Source organism: Leptodactylus fuscus, chromosome 1, assembly GCF_031893055.1.
Source record: "Leptodactylus fuscus isolate aLepFus1 chromosome 1, aLepFus1.hap2, whole genome shotgun sequence".
In the NCBI taxonomy this organism is placed as follows: domain Eukaryota; kingdom Metazoa; phylum Chordata; class Amphibia; order Anura; family Leptodactylidae; genus Leptodactylus; species Leptodactylus fuscus.
In genome coordinates this window covers 96785123-96806676 of record NC_134265.1, presented here as the reverse complement: position 1 = coordinate 96806676, position 21554 = coordinate 96785123, and the positions used below count along the sequence as shown (strand labels likewise).

General features: G+C 39.5%; 1 protein-coding gene across 20 annotated transcripts in view; it reads left to right on the top strand.

Moving 5' to 3' along the window:
- NCOR2 (nuclear receptor corepressor 2) overlaps positions 1-21554 on the top strand; it is a 291797-nt gene that overhangs the window by 249758 nt on the left and 20485 nt on the right. For 10 of the 20 annotated variants that reach the window (XM_075274561.1, XM_075274570.1, XM_075274577.1 and 7 more), the window contains 14 exons: positions 33-143; positions 2109-2198; positions 4534-4625; positions 4735-4889; positions 6684-6829; positions 9394-9483; positions 10200-10480; positions 14813-15161; positions 15367-15594; positions 16138-16386; positions 16952-17101; positions 18701-18811; positions 18951-19119; positions 19229-19746. In XM_075274561.1, coding sequence (XP_075130662.1) covers positions 33-143; positions 2109-2198; positions 4534-4625; positions 4735-4889; positions 6684-6829; positions 9394-9483; positions 10200-10480; positions 14813-15161; positions 15367-15594; positions 16138-16386; positions 16952-17101; positions 18701-18811; positions 18951-19119; positions 19229-19746 — 2739 coding nt within the window. Of the gene's footprint in view, positions 1-32; positions 144-2108; positions 2199-4533; positions 4626-4734; positions 4890-6679; positions 6830-9393; positions 9484-10199; positions 10481-14812; positions 15162-15366; positions 15595-16137; positions 16387-16951; positions 17102-18700; positions 18812-18950; positions 19120-19228; positions 19747-21554 lie in introns of all 20 variants that reach the window. The other 10 variants (XM_075274704.1, XM_075274697.1, XM_075274660.1 and 7 more) reach the window with 5 other exon arrangements.

Genomic DNA, 21554 nt, shown 5'->3' with positions numbered 1-21554 from the left:
CTGTTTCCTTGATTTAAAGTTCCCTTTTATAGGTCCCCTTCCAGATGGAACTATCCTGGCCACCATGGATGTAGAATCCCTGTACTCCAACATCCCACACCAGGACGGTATAAATGCCTGCCAGTTTTTCATGGAAAAGCGAGGTATGAACGCTGAATCAGTGGTGAAACTCACAAAATTCATCCCCACCCACAATTACTTCTCCTTTGGTGACTGCATCTATTTACAACAGACCGGCACCGCAATGGGGAGAAAAATGGCGCCACAGTACGCTAATCTCTTCATGGCCAAGCTGGAGAGTGACTTCCTCTCCACCTGCACCATCAGACCTCTGGCCTTATGTCTTTTTATACAAATCATTAAGACAGCCATTAAGATAACCTGGGATCTGGCAATTGATTGTTTGTTGTTATAAGTATATAGTAATAAGCCTCTTCCCCCCCTCCCTCCTGTAATCCTATCCCTATGTGTCCTGTTGTACATAAATATGCAGCCTCTAGAAAGTGTTTTTTAGTTATATCTGAAGAAGAAGCTCAGAGGAAGCTTCGAAACGTCATATTCTGTCATCATTATGAGTTAGCCATTAAAAAAGGTATCACCTACTGAAGACTTAAATAGTTTTTTTGTTTTTTTTTCATATTTAAGTGGAAAAATTCCTTGCGGGCAATTACACTGATTCCTGGAATATTTATTTTGCTATTTATAGCTAGCTACCCTATATAAGTTACTGTCTGATCTCTTAAGGAGCCTTGAGGCATGATTGGGGATATCATCCAGATAAGGTACATGTTTCCAAGCTTATGAATGGGTCACACATTGACTTCCAGGCCGGCTACCTATACTTAACTAAAAATACGCTTTTTCTCTTTACAAGTTAGAACAAATTTGAACAAATTTTCCCAGGGAGCATTGCTTGTAAGATTCTTTAGCTATATCTGTACGAGGATATCAGTTAGGAGGCATTCAGCACATCAGTGCTCCAACCTTCGATCTTTTTCTAGTACCCCTTAGGGTTAGTTCACACGTAGTGAGGTTTTGAGGAATTTGGCTAGGAAAAAATCTGTTCAGGATTTAGGAAATGGGGTTTTTTTAAGCGTTTTTTGACATGAGGCATTTTTAGTTTATTCCTCCAGCACAGTGTATGGACCTTGAAAAAACCACTAGCAGTTTTTGAAGTGGTTTTTGCCAAAACAGAATCCTTATTGGATACCTAAAGACATATTGATGCATTGTCCTATGTTAGGGCCTAGTCACTGGACATCTGCTAACTCTCGGGTGTACTGTGCAATCTTCAGGTGTTTATTTTGAGATGGGAACCCTTGAGGAGGGAGAACATTGTTTAGTTACTGTGTGTCTTAGCATTGGATATGAAGTATATATTCAGATCTATGTACCTGCTCACTTTACATGGGCAGACTAGAGCCACATAAGGAAACCATATCCTTCCTGCATGACAAATAGGGCATGCAGATTTTACCAGGTCATTAAACTCTGGGATGTTGACCTCCTTTTTATGCCTATGTTATCAGAACTGTACTGTTATAAACATGTATAAGGTGTGTTTTTTATTTTTTGCTTTGTTTTATATTTTATAAACATGGTGGACTTTGCACTGGAGTCTCAAAGGCAAAGATTTGCCGCTGACGTATATTAGTGCACATTGTGCATACTGTGACTGCTTGTTTGTACCAGGAACATTTTGTAGCTGTTAGTCCTGGAGTCACAATACGTACCATAGCATAGGTTTACTTTGTCAGTTGTCCAAGATACCAGAGGGATGACATGCTGCAACAAAATCTTACAGGAAATTTACACTGGTCGTATTCCATTTCCTTTTTAATATATTAAATTATATAATTGTAAATTCTGTACATGCAGAATTGGGCATGCATATACAGTAAATGTAGTATATTGCATAAGCATATATAGTAAAGACTATATAAGATAAACCACTTCGTCATTACATACTTGATACCATGTCATATTAATGTCTGCCTGCAAAACAGTCAGGGACCCTGTATTAGGATATTGACTAAATGGAAAACTTAATAACAAGTAGTAGGGATTTCTCTGCCATTAGAACTTATTGCATTGTTATTACTTTTCAGTTAAACAAGAACAGCTCTCTCCCAAGAGCCAGCCAAGCCAGCCTGAAAACCTAGTGATGCAGACGTCTCAAGATGGCTCCATTTTTAGGGGTAGGATATTATATTACAGTACTTTTGTTATAAATATGTTTAACTGTGTATGTCTGTCAGTCTTGGAGATCAATTAATATTACTGAAGGATGGATATTAAAGACCCAAAATTAAATTGGTGATCTGCTACAAATCAGTGGCACAACCTGACTACTGTATGCAACAGTCCACTTCAAGATCTGTACACTGTACATAAGACAGCTGATTGGTTGTGACCCAGCATCTGGGACCACCGCCTATCATCTTAATTGACTTACAGTTAAAGTGCCCCAACTGGACACGCATAGTCCTTATGTGGCAGATCAGTGTAGTCTTCAGCAGATGGATATTGGTCAATGGCATCTTGCTTTGAAAAAGGGTCTGTCCATTCAGAACACCTCCTTTTAAAGGGAGTGTTTCAACTGCAAAATCACATGCAAACCTTTTATCTCCTGTTGTAAGAGTATAGTGAACATACTTTTTGTGTCGACTGAAATCTTGCTGCTACAACCCCAATTCCAATGAAGTTGGGACGTTGTGTAGAACATAAAATCAGAATACGATGACTTTCAAATCCTTTTCAACCTACGTTCAATTGAATAAACTACAAAGACAAGATATTTAATGTTAAAACGGATAAACTTTGTTTTTTCGGAAATATTCATTCATTTTGAATTTGATACCTGCAACAAATTCTTATTCTCTGCATAGCTGATAAATGTAAATAAAGCGCTGCACAAAAAACCGTGGCAGGAACGCATCACGGTTCTTCTCACAGCTCTTTGAACAGAAAGCTTGCAGAAGCCGCCGGCGTTTCCATAGATATAATTGACATGCTGCGATTTCCAAAACCGTGTCCGCAACTGCGGTTGTTACCGCAAAGTGGGCATAGGATTCACAATCCCGTCCACTTTGCAAATACTGTAAAATGCCATGAATTTTCCCACGGCGTTTCCGCCGCAGGCAAATCACGGCATTTCCGATCCGTGGGGCCCCGGCCTAAGGCCAAGTACCCACGTAGCGAGCCACAGCCAAAAAACACTGCAGAAAAGACCAGAGAGAATACACATTGCTGTCTTTCTGCACGTTATTCACAGAAAGTACACAGAGATTTCCTCTGTAGACTTTCTGCTTCTTTTATACCTATACAGAGAATGCCAGAATTTACATAGGTATAATCAACATGCTGCGATTTGCAAAAAAAATGTTCATGTTTTTTCAAATTCCAGCATTTCTGCTGCAAATGTTTTTTCTACATACCGTGCGGATGGGATTAACTACAATGTAAAACATGACGTCCAAGCCTAAGTTGGATCATGCAATGTATCTGTATAAGTTATCCACTGGGAAATAAGCAGCACCATTCTCACTTCTCTCCTGAAATCAATGCTGAGTACCTTACATATTATTAAATGTTATATATAAAACTTGGCACACTGTAACAAACCCTCAGATGTGTGACAGTAAGTCTTTATTCACACTTTTAAGGCTAGGGATAAGTTTCCTCCATCTACTGTATTTAAAAATCAAGTAGAATGTGAACAACGGGTCCAGGGTGTAAGACATTGGTTTGTAGAGAGATAAGTTTTTGAATGTTCTCAAGGATTTCCATTCATGGACAGCAAGTTAAAAGCACTGACAGATTTCAACATCATTCAAAGATGAAGTTCAGTTTTCGTTGAATAATTTGGCATAAAACTAGACAAATCATGTAATGCTTAAGGATGTTGTCCAGTTTTCAGGATTTTGTGGTCTAGCTTTAGGATAGGCTATAAATATCTGATCAGTGGGGGGGGCAACTATCAGTTCATACACTGAAGAGCTGTATGAGGCTGTTTCCAGTACTTCTACTATACCAAATCCAGGGCCAGAAGCAGTAGGCACCATGTTTTGTATAGTGGTCAGGCACATATACTGCAGCTTAGCTCTTACTGCTGTCTGTGGAACCTAAGCTGCAGTACTGGCACCTGGCCACTATACAGGACACACAAACATCGGTTTCCGGCCCTGTGTTCTGTATAGCACGAGTGCAGGAAGCAGCCTCATGCAGCTTTTCAGTGTGTGGGACTGGCTGTCGACCCTCCAACAAACAGATATTTATAGCTTACCCTAAGGATACGCCATAAAATCCTACAACCTAGACAATTTCTAATGTCTGTTGTTCCCACATTGCATTTAAATAAGTTAAAGGGTCCTTTCTAAATTTAGAGGTGACCTACAAGAGATTTGATCACTTCCAGTGATACTGTGTTGTGTTCTTGCAGTTTGAAACCACAGATTTCTTGTTCGGATTAGAAGTTATTTCCTTTACTGTTTTACTGTCTAGTGGGTATTTTACATCTGTTTTTCTTCGCAGGAACAACTCATGGAGGAAGTCTCACTAAAGGTTTGCCAAGCAATCGACCTCCTCCAGACCCCCAAATAACATACAGAGGGTCCATAACACATGTAAGTTCATCCTCTGTCTACTTGCAGTGTAATGTGCCTTCTCCACAGTATGATCTTATTGAATTTACTGTTACATTTGCATTAATAAAATATCCTGAATACTTTTAAGGGCACTCCAGCAGATGTACTCTACAAAGGAACCATTTCGAAGATCATGGGAGAAAACAGTCCTGGCAGGGTAGACCGAATGCGGGAGGAACCGCTGTCCAAAGGTCAGGTCATTTATAAAGGCAAGAAAGGCCACATCCTGTCCCTCGATGGCAAGTCTGGTGATTTCCTTTCCTTGGAGCTGTTGTTTAAGACTGTGTAAAAGATGATATAATGGCTTCCTCTAGATTTTACTCACTATTGTGTTCTTCTGATACTGCACTTATAAAGGCTTTGATCATGACCTGGAAGTATTTCAGTTAATGCCATGCCTTAATGCAGCATGTAAGACAACTTACCGGCTCGAGATATAATTGAGATTTCATAGTTAGGATTCTCTTTTATTTCCAGTAAAACAGGTTTACTCTTTGCTGTCACTGGTATATCACTTGACTGTGTTACCCTTAGAGTGTTTGTCTCTTGAACATTGGGTCTATCAATATGCTTTATAAGGGCATATGGTCATCATTGGGAGACACAGTTTTTGTATTTGAGCCATAACATAGAGTCACACTACACAACTCTCCTGTTTTGGTAGTCATGAATTCCTTGTATTGCAGGGGAGGCCATTCATGTACATTATTACCATATGATACTACATTTCCACCTCAGCTACTTCTACAGTGAATAATACCCAACTGACAGCTGGTTCCCACAATAAAATCAACTTTTTTCAGGGTTCAGACCTGGGACAATTAGTTGATCAGCCCCAAACTGGCATTAGGGAAGGGGGTTTATGATGTCACTGTAAGTCATGTAGAATCTGTACTTTCCCCTATAGTGGTTCCCAGCTGCGGCTGTGTTATTGTTTTGTTTTTTTTTTCTAAACCAAACTTGTATCACCATAGGGTTATTTAGTGGTCTAAATTTGATTTAGTAAGGTGGTGCCTCCTGTGACTTAGTATGAGGCACCGCCTGCTGTGTCCATATCAAACAAGGCGGGTTTGAGTTGAATTTAGGCGAGGCATATTCAATCTCGGTGGACGGAGCCTGCCTCATGACACAGCTAAGACTCCTGAGCCAAGGCTGCACCATCTACTGAATCCATGTACTTTATTTTAACTAACATTCTAGACTCAACTTTGGAGACTGCACTGATAATGCAAGGCTGGCATTACCTGTGCAGTTTCTACTTTAGAGTCTCTGCTTGGTGCTGAAGCTGATACTGGGAGCTGAGCCTCACCCACCAGTGCTGAGCACTGCATCTCTTGCATGCTATGGATAATGCCTCTATTCTGATTCCAGCTCTGTATGAAGCTACTGACTTTCCTAGATATTGCTTGTTTGATATTTCTCTGTAGCCTCTCAGTATCAGGATTATTGTTTAGTCTTTTACTTTCTTCTCAAACATTGGTTAGGGATGAGTGTATTTTACATTAGTTTTCTGCCCTTACTGCCTCTTTATGCTGTGGGGACTGGTAGGGGTAATAAATTATTTTTTTTCTTTAGTTTTTTTTCTCTCTGAAGACTGTAAGTAATGTATTGGGGCATCATCTGCATTTTCTATTGTACTCTAATTTCGATTTCTATTTGAGGAGATAAATTATGGAATCTTAATAGAAATAATGATATTACTCTGTCTACAAAGGCTGAATTATACAGAAGTACGGTATCTTTCCTTTTATGCTATGCATAGTTTCCATGGAAAGATTAATCTCTGTACTGTGCTGCTGAGTGGGGAACGTACAGGCATCATTGCTGTGAAAAAGACTTAGCAACACGTTTTCTTGGCCAGTGGTACAGATTGCAGATTTTGTTGTAAAGCTTTTATTAGGATTGGTTAATATTATTGTATGTAATTTTTGATTATTGCTGAAAAAACTGTTTGTTACATTTATGTTTCTGTATTTTGCTTAAACTGTTGAATGGATAACAGAGTGCCCTTTTGACATTGTATTCTTATTTAGGCAGTTCAGTTTCGCAAAATTCCAAAGACGATAATAGGACTATTGGGTCCTCACAAGAGGGAGGTGCTCCTAAACGCACTTATGAAATGATGGAAGGGCAGATGTCAAGAGGTTTACAAGTTCGGGACATGTCAGTTGGTCCTATAGAAGGTAAGTTTTGAAGGATTTCCTTATATCAATAAAAAGTAAAATATTTATTTACATATAAGGCAACCTTTAAGGCTTCTGCTGCCTTACACTTAGAAGTTGGAATACCTATGGTTATTCATACTTTTGTCAATGAATGAGTACCGGTAATTTGCATGATATTATTTCTGCTTGAAATGGAAATTTATATAAATAAATATATATATATATATATATATATATATACACACAGTATATACAGTCCTATGAAAAAGTTTGGGCACCCCTATTAATCTTAATCATTTTTAGTTCTAAATATTTTGGTGTTTGCAGCAGCCATTTCAGTTTAATATATCTAATAACTGATGGACACAGTAATATTTCAGGATTGAAATGAGGTTTATTGTACTAACAGAAAATGTGCAATATGCATTAAACCAAAATTTGACCGGTGCAAAAGTATGGGCACCCTTATCATTTTATTGATTTGAATACTCCTAACTACTTTTTACTGACTTACTGAAGCACAAAATTGGTTTTGTAACCTCAGTGAGCTTTGAACTTCATAGCCAGGTGTATCCAATCATAAGAAAAGGTATTTAAGGTGGCCAATTGCAAGTTGTTCTACTATTTGAATCTCCTCTGAAGAGTGGCATCATGGGCTACTCAAAACAACTCTCAAATGATCTGAAAACAAAGATTGTTCAACATAGTTGTTCAGCGGAAGGACACAAAAAGTTGTCTCAGAGATTTAACCTGTCAGTTTCCACTGTGAGGAACATAGTAAGGAAATGGAAGACCACAGGGACAGTTCTTGTTAAGCCCAGAAGTGGCAGACCAAGAAAAATATCAGAAAGGCAGAGAAGAAGAATGGTGAGAACAGTCAAGGACAATCCACAGACCACCTCCAAAGAGCTGCAGCATCATCTTGCTGCAGATGGTGTCACTGTGCATCGGTCAACTATACAGCGCAGTTTGCACAAATAGAAGCTGTATGGGAGAGTGATGAGAAAGAAGCCGTTTCTGCACGTACGCCACAAATAGAGTTGCCTGAGGTATGAAAAAGCACATTTGGACAAGGCAGCTTCATTTTGGAAACAAAAATTGAGTTGTTTGGTTATAAAAAAAGGCGTTATGCATGGCGTCCAAAAAGAAACAGCATTCCAAGAAAAACACATGCTACCCACTGTAAAATTTGGTGGAGGTTCCATCATGCTTTGGGGCTGTGTGGCCAATGCCGGCATCGGGAATCTTGTTAAAGTTGAGGGTCGCATGGATTCCACTCAGTATCAGCAGATTCTTGAGAATAATGTTCAAGAATCAGTGACGAAGTTGAAGTTACGCCGGGGATGGATATTTCAGCAAGACAATGATCCAAAACACCGCTCCAAATCCTCAGGCATTCATGCAGAGGAACAATTACAATGTTCTGGAATGGCCATCCCAGTCCCCAGACCTGAATATCATTGAACATCTGTGGGATGATTTGAAGCGGGCTGTCCATGCTCGGCGACCATCTAACTTAACTGAACTTGAATTGTTTGTCCAAAATACCTTTATCCAGGATCCAGGAACTGATTAAAAGCTACAGGAAGCGACTAGAGGCTGTTATCTTTGCAAAAGGAGGATCTACTAAATATTAATGTCACTTTTCTGTTGAGGTGCCCATACTTTTGCACCGGTCAAATTTTGGTTTAATGCATATTGCGCATTTTCTGTTAGTACAATAAACCTCATTTCAATCCTGAAATATTACTGTGTCCATCAGTTATTAGATATATCAAACTGAAATGGCTGTTGCAAATACCAAAATATTTAGAACTAAAAATGATTAAGATTAATAGGGGTGCCCAAACTTTTTCATAGGACTGTGTATATATGTATGTATGTGTATATATATAAATAAATATTTTCTTTTCTTTTTTTTTCCAGCAGAATTGGAACCTTTACAGAGGTTTCATATTTTTCCTGTTTGCGATTGTATCTTGCGTGTGTGGTGAAAATATTTAGTAGTGTAGACTGTAATTTAGATATTTTAACTATGACATTCTTATTATAGATCATTTTTTTTATTTCGTTTTATTTCAACATTTTATTAAAAAAAAAAAAAAAAAAAAAAGTGAGCTATTGGCAAAATGTGATATAAAATTTCCATTACTTGTTAAAAACCTGCCCCCACCACAAACGCCACTCTGGAGGTCCCTGCTGGCTCTGCTGTGATGATTTCACTTACATCATTCATGTGCAGGGCTGGCGAGGACCACTGGTTTGTGGATGTTATATCAGTAAGTGATAGTTATTTTCTTTTATGCCATTTTCTGTAAATATATATAATTTGGTTATTCAGCTTTAAAATTGATGTTCCTTATTCATATATCAGTTTTAGATTGACAGAGATCCAACTATCTGGACCTCCACATAGCAACGGTTTCTCTGTGCCCGCACTAGCTGCAGTGCTCCCTCCTGTCCTATGGATGGGACATCAAGTTTAAAAAGAAGCTGGATAACCCCTTCAAAGTTCTAGTAGATTAGAGTCTTGTTTAGACATCATAAGCTTGGATTATATAGCATGACATTTCTATGTGCAGGTTTAATGGGAAGAACAATTCCTGGTGACAGGCACAGTCCACACAGCTTGAAAGAATCGCCACAGCATATGCGAGGCTCTATTACACAGGGTAATCTCTCATATTCTTTCCCCTTTTTTCCATTACAAAACATTTAGACAAGATTTTAAAATGTATGTTGCATGTAAGAAAAACAGATGGGACGGGCTTCTCCCCTCACCTTCTGTCTCTATCCTTCTTCTGTCATAGATTGTAAGCTCTTGTGGGCAGGGCCCTCTATCCCACTGTTCTTGTATTTGTTTTGTATATTTTGTGTACAGTATGTAAAACCTCAAATTCTGTATTAGAAATTTTAGAGAATCTTTAAAAACATTTACCTTGGGAGGGACCATTATTTAGGTATGTGGTTGTTTTGTTTTGAGGATGTTTAGTGAGCTACATAGGTAGGTTTTACTACTTAATTACATTTTATCCCAGAAGCACGGACTATACCAAATGGCTTCAGTTCATGTGAGGTCAGTTTTGCATATACAAATGGCACATGGTCCAAGTGAGGAAATAATCCTGAGTGTTGGGTATCTGCTTCTTTGACTAAATAAAAAATGCAAAAGCACATTATAAAAGCAAATTAAAAAACAAAAATGTACTTTAACCATTTGTGTCATTTTATGGTAAATGTGGATATTTGGGCGCCTACTGTAAAGATCTGAGAGATCCACTTTTTTTTCCTCTCTGTGAAATGCAAGAACTATACTATGGAATGAGATCAATTTTTGTAATAAAAATGGGTGCCTTTGGTAACTCTTCTTTTTGTGCCTTTTGTCCAGGGATCCCACGTGCTTATATTGAGGCTCAAGAAGACTACCTCAGGAGAGAAGCTAAGCAGCTGAAGAGAGAAAGCACTCCACCACGAAGCCTGTCTGATGCCTACAAAATCCGCGGGCATGAGGTTCTTTCGGGCCCACTCAAACTGAAGACACACGAAGAAGTGGTGGCCACAGTTAAAGAAGTTGGTAGATCTGTTCATGAGATACCCAGGGAAGAAATGAGACATAGCGCTGAGATTCAAGTTAATCCCCGACCACACAAAGAAGGATCAATTACACAGGTATGTGGTGCAATATACAAAATACTGTCATAAAATGAGCTATTTTCTAGTTCTGAGTGTTTGTTCTTACAATGAAGATTTAGATGCAGATTCTGTGCCTAAAGCATTATCAAATTCACTAACATTACTTTAATGCAAATGTATGGGATATTTTATACCCCATTCACATTTCTGGAGAAAGTGTGTGTGCAGGAAGAATAAGCATGTTCTGCACAGAAAAGCCGTGCATTACATGAGAACCACTGAATGACAATGGGCCTGCAGTAGAAATCTGATTTTTCAGCCTTGGATTTTGTAAACTACACATAGGACTTAAGCTTGATGAATGAACATACCCTCACGTGTCAATGGGTGAGAATTGAGTGTGATTGAGCATTGTAATCCAGGGCTTCTAAAATGATGCTCCTAAAGGGAGCTTGTCAGCAGGAAAAGATAATCCTTTAATAGTCCTGCCATGGGGAAATTTCAGTGTGTTACAGCAGCATGATAGTACGGATACAGGATAATAACAGTAATACATTTCAGAAGGAGACACACATAAGCTCAGAATAGCAGATAGGAGAAAAATACTAGGAGTCATAGTAGCTAAAGTAAAAGACGACTTCAGGATGATTTAGTTCTCTGTATGAAGTGCTCTTCACTTGGCCTGATGTGCATTATGCAACTTGACCATGGTTGGGAGGAAGGACCTCCTATAGCGCTCCTTCTCACACTTGGGGTGAAGCAGTCGGTCACTGACAGTGCTCCCAAGTGCCCTCAAAGTCTCATACATTTGGTAGGATTTATTCTCCAGCATGGAGCTCGCCACGGACAGTATCCTTCTATCACCCACCACCTGTACTGGGTCCTGGGGGCTCCCCAGGACAGAGTTGGCCCTTCTGATCAGCCTGTCAAGCATATTTCTGTCCCTGGCTTGTATACTACTCCCCCAGCAGGCCGCACTGAAGAAGATGATGCAATCCAGTAATGACAGTACCTTGTAGTGCTCTATACACACAAATATGCTTTGGTTATTCAGCATTTTGGCTACATTATTGAGAAAGTCACTGTTTAATTTACATACTAATTAGGTGAAAAAGGCTCTGGGGTGTTTCTCTTCCCCCCAGCATTGCTCTGTATTGTAATTTACCTTCTATAACTGCTGTTTCACTTAACCTCTCCATCCTTTAACATCACTCCCCAGAGAGAACTTGGTGCCAGTTAGGAGAGGTAATCTATGACACAGAATGAAGCTTGGGGAAGATGAGAAACGCCCCAAAAGCCCTTTTCACCTTACGCTGGGTTCACACCAGCGTTCAGCAGTCCGCTCAGGTTTTCGTCTTCTGCATGCAGAAGACGGAAATCTGTTATGCCGAGTCTGGCCATGAGCGCCGGTGAGCGTTTTATGCTCTCTGCGGCGAAACCATTTTTTTTAAAACCGGACACAGAGTACTGCATGTCCGACTCTGTGTTCAGTTTAAAAAATCTGGTTTCGCCGCGGAGAGCATAAAACGCTCACCGGTGCTCACGACCGGACACTTTTTAAAACCATTCAAATGAATGGGTTTGAAAAGATGCCAGCAGGTTTCTGTCTCCTGCCCAGTTTTGCGCAGGAAACGGAAACCTGCAGAACGGAGACCGGGCGCAAATGTGAACGAGCCCTTATTTGTATATGAATAAAAAAGATTTTCTCCACAATGGAGCTGCAGTGCTGAATAACTAATACATATTTGGAAAGTGTTAACAGACTCATTTTAAAGTATCACTCTGGGCATCTTTATTCATTAAACCTAGTTCACCACATACTGTTGCGGAATAGACCATGCAGTCACTTACCCAGTGCATACTTCACTTTATCTTAACGTCAAACACAAGCAGCCCTGTTTTTACTGTGAAAATAAAGGTAACTTTGGCGGACCCTGATGGACCAGGCACTGTACGGGTTTGTTTTATCACTGAATCATCACAGTGGTATGGCTTCTCTTATAAATAGCCATGACACAAGTGTTAAGTTGTCCTAATATGCCTAAGTTGCCCTAACTTATTTTTTGCCCAAGCTCCTTGTCTGCTCTGATTACAGCATTTAGCGATATGGTATAGTAGTAGTCCTTAATACTCTTATTGCAACAAATGTTCACTTTGGCAGCAGTCGTTTCATCACTGCCATAATGTAAAACTGGCTGATTTCACATTTTTTTGCTACTGTTAAAAGCAGGTGTCTGGTGTATAATACAGACAGAACCAGATGGGTATGGAGAGGACCTTCTGAGCTCCCTCCATACCACTTTAGTGCCACCATGGTGTAATAGTACATTGTGTCATTAAGGGGTTAATCACTGCAACTTCTGTGTCTTTAAAGCAGCTGAAAAGCCATCTCTATGGACCAGGAATGTCAGACTACTAGGCTTAGAGGCCTGTGTGAAAACTTAGATTACAGGATTGTTTTATATATAGATGACATTGAGAATTATTATAAAACTTCACCAAAAATTGAAGAATAAATATGTTTAACATAAAAACTTCTGATAATACAATCCTGACCACAAGTAGGGTTTTATTTAAAGTATTCCATGAAATAGTTCAGCCTCTTGTTAAGCCCAAGAATATATGTATGAAATGATGAACATCTTGATGATGTCTAACACTGAGGCCTATGGTGTGCGTAACCTCACAGTATGTCCAGTCCTGGGCAGATATTTAATAATAATTGTTACTAGGGCTTTATCTTCTGAAATATCCTCACTTAGAAGTGTCTATGGAAACAGATGCTTTGTGCAATCACATTGTGACTGATGGGGTAAAGATCACTGCACACTTTAGCCTACTTGGCACTGGAGTGTGGAAGTCCTGAGGCAGATTTGTTGTTGTTTTAAATCACTGGGCAGATTGCCATAGAAGTGTGTACTCAAGCCAACCCATGGAACTACACAGCAGCCAGATGCTAAAGTAAAAGTCTTGGAGTCGCTGTACATACCAGTATACAGCCCTGGATGAAATCCTGGAAATGTTTACTTTATACAAAACTGCTTGGATTTGTTATAACCACACATTTGCTAGTTTGCATGGATTCCACTAATAGCACAGTGGCTCCTGTGGCTTAGATGATGCTGTCTCTTATTTCCATGGAACTTGCTATTCATGTAGTACGTGTATCTGCCAGTGCAAAGGTTTTTACAGTGTTTATTTTTTGTCTGAGGAACCTCCTTGTGTCCATTTTTATCTTTCACAAGGATATCCTTATGTAGGAACATGAAGTCTGAGATTATTGGAACATTCACAGATCAAGGTCTTGTGTAAAATATTTTAAAACCTCTTTTGGGATATTTTCTTCAATTCAAAAGTAAAAATGAATCCCACTCGAAGGAATCGAGAGATCTGTGGTGTTCGCATGGAAATCACAGACTTGTTTCCTTTCATATTCAGATCTACAGAACTGAAGGTTGTGATCTTAAGATTCTTGACAATTTATCATAGTGAAAAGCACCAGAGCAGGTGTATAAAGAAGAAAATGTTTGTTTTTGTACCTTGTTAGCCAGTGGGTATGAAATATAAAAAAACAAAAAACTTGAGAGTCTTCAGTAGATGATACCTTTTTTAATGGCTAATTCATAATATAACAAATATAACGTTTCCAAGCCAAAGAGCTTCGAAACGTTATATTCTGTCATCATTATGAGTTAGCCATTAAAAAAAGTATCATCTACTGAAGACTCTCAAGTTTGTTTTTTTTGTTATATTTCAGAGCAGGTGTAGACACTGTTTTACAGTGGAGTGCCCCAGAACAGGCAATGTGAGTTTTATAGGCAACATAATGTACAATGGGAAATGGAATATACATTAGTTCTCTTCCAGAAGAATACTATTTCTGTAGTGCCATCTAGTGAAGGTAGCTACCCTATAGTCAGTGCCTGACCTCTTAACAGTAACATGATTAGCCAATGTATTTACAGTGGTCAGAAGATTTTTCTGATAAAGCATCAGAATCTTCTTTAGATGCATAGATTTAAAAACAATCTGACCACCTTCACAAACTGCTAAGTTGTCATTGAAGAAAACGGTGTCCCACTGCTAACACTTGTCCCCTATCTACAGGCAAAATCTGTCTTCTTACAGAAGTATATGGAAAGGACGTCATGCATGAACGCACACCCAATCTCACTATCACTGATCCCATCAGAACCCCATCTTTCAGGCACTTTTCCTCTAAGTGCTAGTAGTGGGAAGCCCCCTTTAAAGAAGACATTCAACCATAACTTTCCATCCCTGCTCCCACCTGACTATACAGCATATGGCATTGTTATTGTGGTTCACCTGTGTTAATTACATCTTGTAAATGTCTCCCTTTTTTCACAGGGCACACCTCTGAAGTATGACAGTGGTTCTTCAGTGAGTGCCAAGAAGCATGATGTACGGTCTATAATTGGTAGCACAGGTAGACCATACCACCCTTTGCACCCAATAGATGTTCTGCAAGACCCAAGAACTATGGAACGGGTATATGATGAGATGTTGCTCAAAAATAGGCCTAGCTCTGGTTCCATAACCAGAGCAGCTCCAGTAATCGTTCCTGATCCTGGAAAGCCAAGGCATAGTCCACTCTCTTATGAGGATCATCAGTTGCCCCACGGAGCATCCTACAGTAGCCATCTGAATAGAGGATCTCCTATAACTACCAGAGAGTCTGCACAGCGGAGCCATGAAGGTAAGAGATCCTGATCATATATTTCTGTTGTAGTCTACTTTAAGACACATTTTATTTGTAGTTGTATACACATTAAAATGTGTGTGTGTATGTGTGTGTATATATATATATATATATATATATATATATATATATATATATATATATATATATATATATATATATATATATTGATGTCTTTGTTTTGTTTTAAACATATTTACAGGAGGTATTAGTTCTGGAAAACCAGTGACTCAGGAGAGGAAGAGCACCCCTAATCCCAGAGAAATCTCAAATTCCAAGTCACCTCATACAACAGTCCCTGAACATCTCCATGCCATGTCCCCCTATGAGCACTTATTCCGTGGAGTCAGCCCAGCTGACTTGTACAGGAGTCATATACCGTTAGCATTTGACCCTGCAGCTATTTCCCGAGGAATCCCACTGGAAGCAGGTATAGAAAATACATTATCTCTGTTATAATTGGTCTATAAACTATTTCTACAATAACTATGGATAGCTCAGACCTTTAATAATCCCAAAACAAAAAAGACAAAAACTTTACGTAATTGTAGGCATAACCATGTAAAATTTTTCTTTTTTTGTGACTGATCAGCTATTCTTCCAGGTATACAGGCATTCCTGCTTACAATACTGTACAGTTGTTTCAGGATTGTTAGTCACCACCCATTCAAAATATGGGCTCTGGCTCTAATCAAAAATGGAGGCTTGATGGTGATTATGGATACTCCAAGCCGAAAGAGGCTACTGTTATCAGTATATTGACAAGTGGTTGACCAAGTGAGCAACCTATCTAAACCTCATGCATTTATATAATGTGAAAATCTCTAATTCACGAAGGTTTTCTTGTACACAGGAGACAGTGATATATTTTGCAATTATTATTATTTTTTTTATTTTTTTTAATCTCGCACGGATGTCTTTATAACATAATATATAAGTATATGTTTCATTGTCCGATTTTTATCTTGTACAGCTGCCTACTACCTGCCCAGACATCTGGCCCCGAATCCAGCATACCCCCACCTCTATCCACCATACCTCATCCGTGGGTATCCGGACACTGCGGCCATGGAAAACCGCCAGACGATCATCAATGACTATATCACTTCCCAGCATATGCATCACAATCCGTCAACTGCCATGGCACAGAGGGCTGAAATGCTACGTGGGCTACAACCAAGGGACCCAGCCCTGGCTCTCAACTACACAGCAGGTCCTCGAAGTATGCACTGAATGTCTGTCCCTTAGTTTTGTGTCCATAGTCATCCATTTTGAAGTGGTAGCTAAGATTTTAACTTTTCTCCCTACAGACAGACTTGGTTTTTTATATAAGCCATCCCTCAGAATATCCATCTACATTCATTCTTGCCCACATTGGAGCTCAGTGTCTGATTTCCATTCTATTATCCAGTGTGGAGAGTTGATTCAGAGAATTGTAATGAGATCATCCATAGCATGATATAATATTTTGTAGAAGGTTATCAATGAATAGTGAAGCTTATAAATGCTATTTCTGATGTCTGAAATTAGTGTGCAGTAATTTTATTCCATAAAAAATGTCATAGCTCATTAAGGTATAAACAGAAGCTATGATGCTAATGTGAGCAAGACCCAAATTAACATACTGCATTACACCTAAATAAAATTGTAATGCTTGTACGCACATTGGCTGACTAACATACATTTACTTTCTGTAAAGGTAATAAAAAGTGATATAAATAAAATGTTATTAACAATAATAATTTAACAATATCATGAGCTAATATCTCATTTTTTGCCACTTAAAGGAATTATAGACCTGTCTCAAGTGCCACACCTGCCTGTCCTCATACCTCAGTCTTCAGCCTCATCTGCTGCCACAATGGACCGCATTACGTACATCTCTGGAGGGCCACAAACTTTCAGCAACAGACTAAGTAGCTCTCCACTCTCCCCAGGTACCAGCATGCCTTTTACTTAAAACTAGCTGTCTTGTAATATGCCATGATGGTTTGCTTTCTAGTTTGTTTTTCCAAGTGTTTTGCTCCTCCTTTTGTTTAGAAGAAATGTCGTATGGGCAAATAGTAGTGTGGACTTGATCAGTAATAATAAGACTATACTAAACTATTGGTCTATTAGGTTGACATTTTTTGCTAAAAGGTCCTTAATATTCTCTTTTTACTGCATCTGGCCTTATTCACATTTGTGCTTTCAAGATCCATCTTTTTTTGTATACAGTGGTCCTGAATCTTCCACTTAAAGGGGCTCTATCACCTGATTTTTCCAATATGAGATAAACATATCAGGCCCCGCTAATCGTTTAATAAAAGACCACCCCGTTATAAAGTTTGACCGTAAAATGAATATGCAAATGATACTTACTGTGCACGGTGGTCGGTGCGTGCACTAGTCCACGTCATCCTTCGTTGACGCCCTCCTCTCCTTTCTTCTTTGTAACCCGTCCTCCTTCCCCTGCGATGTTTAGCCTCCATCTTCTTTCATTCCGGCAGGGCTTAGCGAGATCCCGCGCATGTGCAGTAGCCTTCCCGCCATCTGTGTACTGAACTGCGCATGCACAGTACGCTCGCATAGTTCTCAGGGGAGCTGAGCATGCGCAGTACGATCGCGCAGTTCAGTAGACAAAGATGGCGCTAGCGTGTGCACAGTAGCGCTCCGGCAGGAGCGCTACTGCACATGCGCGGGATTTCGCTAAAACCCGACGGAATGAAAGAAGATGGAGGCGGAACATCGCAGAGGAAGGAGGACAGGTTACAAAGAAGAAAGGAGAGGAGGGCGTCAACGAAGGATAACGTGGACTAGTGCACGCACCACCCACCGTGCACGGTAAGTATCATTTGCATATTCGTTTTTACGGTCAAACATTTATAACGGGGTGGTCTTTTATTAAACGATAAGCGGGGCCTGAATAACCTTTTTAAATGCTATTCAAGGATATGTTTATCTCATATTGGTAAAATCAGGTGATAGAGCCACTTTAATACAGCCATATTTCTATATGCATTCTATATTTAAAGCAGATGAACATTTAAGTTTCTAAAATGATTATGCTACAAATTAATATATTTCTCCTCTACCCATAGGATACAGGATAAATATTTGATAGTGGGGAGTCTGACTGCAGATACCTCACCAATGCCGAAAACAGGGATGTTTTTCACCCAGCTTGCCCACAGCGAGGTTAAATATAGTTGTCACTTGGTGAAGGGATGAATCCATTCTCTCATTCACTTTAATAGGAGCCCCATGCTTTACTTTGGCTATCTCTGACATTTCCATTGAAGTGAATGGAAGTGTCGTCCATCAAGTGACACACCTACATTCAGTCCAGTTGAATGCATAGAGGGGGGAAAACACCAGCAATTTTTGGGATTGGCAGGAATCATAGTGGTCCGACTTCCCACCTATCAGGTATTTATCCTTTATCCTATGGATAGACGATAAACACTCTTCAAGCATAGTCCGTTTAATGATCTAAAGCTTATTATGTCTATATGCCATACATACTGTATGTAATACAAATGATGTTCCTGTTATAGCAACAACCACACACATTACCAAGCAGACCTCATCGACTTCAGAGCGAGAAAGAGAGAGGGAGAAATCGGTGCTTACAACAACTGTGGAACACGCTCCAATATGGAGACCAGGTAAGGAATATTATAAGTAATCCATTTTTTTCTCTCCTAACAGAGGATGCTTCTGTGTAATATAACCCATTTCCTTGTAAAACTAATCTTCAGACACAGTTCATACTTCCATATAGTTCTACAGATCTTTCTGTTGCAGGCACAGAGCAAAGTAGCGGCCGCTTGTCAGCTCAGGGTCATGGACATCAGCATTCCCCAGCATCACCACGAACACATGAGAATATTCAACAACGCCCTAGTGTTCTTCAAAACACAGGCATGAAAAACCTCATGACAAGCGCTGAGAGTGCCACTCCTTCCGTATTGAGGTAAATGTTGTTTTTCGATCTGTATGGGTAATTGTCTACGGGTCTTTTTTTTAGGATATTGATTACTTTCTCTCTCTCTCTCTCTCTCTCTCTCTCTCTCTCTCACTAGAACATCCTCCAGTTCTTCACCCATCCGGTCCTCACAGTTGTCTACATCCTCTCATCGCACAGCCAGTGAAAGAGAAAACTTTCAGTCTGCTGAAAATACAATGGTACAGAAGGATATTGCAAGGTCACGAGAAGCCAAAATGGAGCGTTCAAGGACTGAAAACATATACAACTCCAAGCTGCCATCAGCAGCCCTTGAACAGACATCGCCCATTAAGAACCTTGAGTCCAGGCCTCATCCTTCATCTGTGGCCAATTCAATTCATCAGTATAACAACGGACAGGGGAAAAGCCAACCTCACCAGCCCCTGGACCAGACAGCAGTGCCAGCCAGTGAGCAGCACAATAGAGACAAGACCCCAATTAAACCCTTTTCAGTGCAGGAACAGGAGCTCCGATCACTCGGTAAGACCACCATGACCGCGGCCAACTTCATAGACGCCATTATCATGCGTCAAATTTCTTGTGATAACGGGAAGCGAGAAAGAGCCTCGCTAAATATCGACGCCAGTAGCGATGGTAAGACATATGGGAGCAGGTAGTTCAAAGCTTGTAGCTCATTTATATATATTTTATATATATATATATAATTTTTTCCATTTTGTTTAATGCACGTTTCGGTGATTGGCTTTTTCAGCTTCCCAATTTTTTATTTTTTGTTTTACTTCACAAATCATTTGTCTCAATATTTTTACATTATTTTTTACATTTCTGATTAGATCTATTTTTTGTTAGGAATATTTTTTTTTATTTTATTGGTCCAATTTGTGCTTGGCTTGCCTTGTTGGATGTTTTAATTTAAGGGGCTTATTACGATAGCTGAACTGAAACAATCCTTGATGCGGTTCAACTCGTCTTGGGTTCATATGTTTTAACTGTAGTTCTAAACATTGTTGCATGATATAAAAATTATTTTGCGCATAGTTTTAAAATGTAAATAGTCCACATCTAACAGCATTAAGTTGACCATACACATTTGATTTGTATTGGTCTACCTCTCCAATTTTAGCAGGACCAGCCATCCATTTAATGTATAGTGGGCTCACAACTCTCCACTGTTGGTGGGGGTGGACAGATGGATCAGGTTTTTGGGACTTCATCATGCTTGACTCTTCTGTTTTCACAGGAGATCATTTGTCCCTAAAAGTATGTAACAGTGACTTACTCACTTTTCCCCATATAGAACATATGCACTCTCAACCAAGTGTATGGGATGGTTGGGATTGGCCATGGCTATCTCAAGTGTATGGTCTTCTTTAGACAACATAATAAAATCTAATGAGAGTTTTATCTCACAAACTGCAGTAAAGCGGTTTGCCTCTTACTGAATTGCAGAAACCCATTTTCCCAGTGGCAACGCAATTACTTTGGTCAGTAACACAAATTTACCAATATAGCATGAAACGCACTCCTTAAATAGGACCGATCCTCTGCTACAAAATGCTAAATGGCATATCATTTAATTTTGTTGCCTCTGTTCCTGATTTGGCTTTTGTTCCTCAACAGGATGGTAACCTTATATTTTGTCTAGGGGTTTACTCTATGAAAATAAAAGGTTACCATCCAGTTACCGAGTAAGAGCTGATTTACTTATAAAATAAATAAATTGAGGTATGTTATTTAGCACATTGTACTTGGTGACAAGTCCTTTATAAGACTTGTAAACTAGGATTCCTCTTCAACACTCCATTATTTTATTTTTTAGTGCGCCTGGGATTTGTATGTAGACAGACATAGTTACAAATTCATGATGCCCATGACAGATTCAGCAAAACTGCAAGCAGTATTTTTGTATTGGCTATACAGTTACACATGTACAATTGCACACATTTATTGATCTTTAAGACAGGCTAGACAAAAGCTTTTGTCACTTTACTTAGTAGCTGCTGTACAGAATACATTGAGTCAATAACAAGAGTGATGTGCAAGCAATTGTGGTTGTTCTTCTGTATTTTGGCAGCTCACGTATCTGCATGTAGGGTGCTGTTTTAGTTATACCCTCTTAGGTAACCCAGCTGTTTCATTAACAAAGCACAAAGTTCAGCTAAAGTGCAGCAGCTCCTATGTCCTGAAGATCCCAGGCGAAGGCTGCAACATTTGGTGATTCCATCGCCTTCCGAGGATTAGTTGCTCTCCTATTTATGCAGATCGTGGGTCTGACTGCGGACAGATTGCAGTCATCCCGGGGTGGCTTGGCTTGGTGGCGTGTCCTCACTGTGACATTTTCAGCTCTACTCAACAGCTTATAGTCATGCCAAGCAGATCTCTAAATTGCTTGCTATGTGGTTCTGAGATTTTTAGTCTGGGTTGTGGATACAAGCAGCTGT